Source organism: Charadrius vociferus, unplaced genomic scaffold (assembly GCF_000708025.1).
Source record: "Charadrius vociferus isolate BGI_N301 unplaced genomic scaffold, ASM70802v2 scaffold332, whole genome shotgun sequence".
Taxonomy (NCBI): domain Eukaryota; kingdom Metazoa; phylum Chordata; class Aves; order Charadriiformes; family Charadriidae; genus Charadrius; species Charadrius vociferus.
In genome coordinates this window covers 3,871,259-3,873,961 of record NW_009647418.1, presented here as the reverse complement: position 1 = coordinate 3,873,961, position 2,703 = coordinate 3,871,259, and the positions used below count along the sequence as shown (strand labels likewise).

The following is a 2,703-nucleotide window of genomic DNA, read 5'->3' as shown; positions in this document are numbered from 1 at the left end:
TTGGTGGGGGCGGCCGTTGGGCTTGCATGGAGTTGGTCCTCTTCACGCCTGCAAGGAGAGGGGAGAATCGGACACGGGGTTTAAGGCCCCGGGGGCTTTGCCTACGTTGCGTGAGGGGTTTAGAGCCGGAATCAGCCATGGAAGGGCAGCCAGAGGCAGCGGAGAGGAGAGACGTTTGGTGGATGGATGGTGGTGGTGTGCTGAGATAGCGGCTCAGCCCCACACGCTTTTGGGGAGCGAGCGCAGCCCGGGTTGGAGCAGGGAGCGTCTCACTAGGGGGACCCCGTGCCGCACCAATCCGCCTGCAAAAGAGGGAGACGCGGGAGAAGCGGAAGGAGGCGGATGGACGTGGTTGCGGTCAGGCATGGGGCTGAGCTGGAAGGTGAACAAAGCCGGCAGCATCGCTGCGATGCCCATCGCACCCCAGTCCTCCCCTGCATTCCCGAGCGGCAGCAGCGCCCCAGGATCGCCCCGAGGCAGCAACGGGGCACAGGGACACCCTCACGAGGGTCATCCAGCCAAAGGGGAATTAAAACACCGTCTCCCCACGGCAGAACCCTGGGCAGCCCTGAATGCCCTTCTCTAGCTATTCCCCAACTACCCAACCATCAAATATTCCTTCCTTTCCCAAGGAATTTAAGAGGACTTGGATGTTTTCCAGCTGTTTGCAGCTTTCACCGATTAAATTTGCAAGCTCAGCTCCTAGAGGAAAAAAGGGTCCCTGCAATGTGCCTTTCCCCCTTTCTGGAGGCACCCCAGGAGGATTCCGCCCCCGCCGAATGCTGTCGGCCGCCCGTTCCTATCACAGCCACTTAGAAGAGCTTGGAACACATCAAACTTTCACGAAACAAGAAACGACGTTCCCAGCCAGGCGCCCACCAGCGAAGCACCGGGCTCCCACGGGCAGAGCTGCCTCCTGCCCGCTCTGTCGGCAGCGCCTGGTTGTGAAAAATGCTTCTACTTCAGGTCCCACCTCGGCTGCATTTCACCTCTTCTTAAAATTAGCCTGGAAAGCACTGAGCCCACTCCTTTTTCCACCCGCAGCTCTCACATCGTGCGTGGGTCTTTTCAAATTCATGCCTTTCCATTGGCCGTAAGAGATCCCTTTGCAAGGAAAAGCAGGGCAGGATCCTCCCCGCACGCCGGGGAAGGGACGGGGATCCCCCTCCATGTCTCCCCCCGATCCCACCAACACCCCGGACCTCCCCGTCAGCAAATCCCAACGGAGCAGTGTAAAACAGCGGGCGCGGGAAACAGGAGAGACGGCTGCTCTGCGCTGTGAAATCCCTCAGCATCACCTCGTGCCACACACGGGGCAGAAACACCCCTCGTACGGCTGCCGGCTTTGTGTCCCCCAGCCCTCTCCTTCCAAGCAGGTGGAAGAGCGCACAAGCATGCAGAAGGGCGCACAAGCACGCAGAAGCGCAGCTCTCACCAGGGCTCCTGCTGACCGCGCTCTCGGCAGCGTAGTCACGGCTGTCTGCGTCCCCACCAGCCTTTTCGCTGCCGGCGGTGCCTTTTTTTTCGGTTGGCGCCCGGGCGCGGCTTAGCTCCCCCGGCCAGCCGCCATCGCGTCGCTGCCTGCGGAGAGAGCGAGAAAGGCAGCAATGAGGATCGCACCCTGATGGCCCATCCGTCCCCAAAGCCACCTGGAGAGGAGCCGCCCGGGTGATGCCCAGCCTGGAACAGGAGGATGAGGATGAGGGGTTGAGGTTGAGAGGATGACAGGTTGAGAGGTTGAGGATGAGAGGATGAGAGGTTGAGGATGAGAGGATGAGAGGTTGAGGATGAGAGGTTGAGGGGTTGAGGATGAGAGGTTGAGGGGTTGAGGATGAGAGGTTGAGAGGTTGAGGATGAGAGGTTGAGAGGTTGAGAGGTTGAGGATGAGAGGTTGAGGGGGTGAGGATGAGAGGTTGAGGGGTTGAGGATGAGAGGTTGAGAGGTTGAGGATGAGAGGTTGAGAGGTTGAGAGGTTGAGGATGAGAGGTTGAGGGGTTGAGGATGAGAGGTTGAGAGGATGAGGATGAGAGGTTGAGAGGATGAGAGATTGAGGGGTTGAGGATGAGGATGGGTACGGCGGCTGCGGCATCACCCCCAGGGCATCGGGGACTGCCAGCCATGTGGCACCCGCAGGGCAGCAGGAGGGCTCTGCACCATCAAACCTGCACACGGTGGTCAGGGAAACCCCAAAGGACACGGCAAACCGTGGGGACATGAGGAGACACGAGAGCCCCACAGGAAAACAAGGCCTGAGACATCCGTCAGCCCGTCCTCGTGCCCGTCAAAGCCCTAATGCCATTACAGCTCCGCGGTCCCCGGGACAGGGGGATCATATTTTCTTTTTGCTGATCATCTTCCATTTATTAGCGAGACAACGGTGACAGCTCACTCTCACTTCCATCCACAGCCATCATGGCAGATAAATCCCAGCCGCACGTGCCGGGGGGGGGCCGAGACCGCTTCGTGGTGATAAATTGCAACCCACGGACGTGATGGAAAAGGTCTCGGCGCTCACCTGGCTTGTGCCGGAGATGCCGGATATAAATCTTTGCCGTGACATAAATGGGGTGTTTATCCTTGGCTGGGCTCTCAGGGTCGCCAGGCACAAGGAGAAAGCAAAACGCAACAGATTGCAGATGGGAGAGGGGGGGAGAGGGTAAAGATGCTGCGCCGCTGAAGAGGGAGGGAGGAGCGCACACGAGC

General features: G+C 59.4%; 1 protein-coding gene across 1 annotated transcript in view; it reads right to left on the bottom strand.

Annotated features, from left to right (window-relative positions):
* The window catches only part of RPH3A (rabphilin 3A), a 42,823-nt gene that overhangs the window by 8,987 nt on the left and 31,133 nt on the right, over window positions 1–2,703 (bottom strand). The window contains exons 9-10 of the mRNA XM_009880368.1: window positions 1,436–1,581; window positions 3–48 (exon numbers count right to left, since the gene is read on the bottom strand). Coding sequence (XP_009878670.1) covers window positions 3–48; window positions 1,436–1,581 — 192 coding nt within the window. The remainder of the gene's footprint in view (window positions 1–2; window positions 49–1,435; window positions 1,582–2,703) is intronic.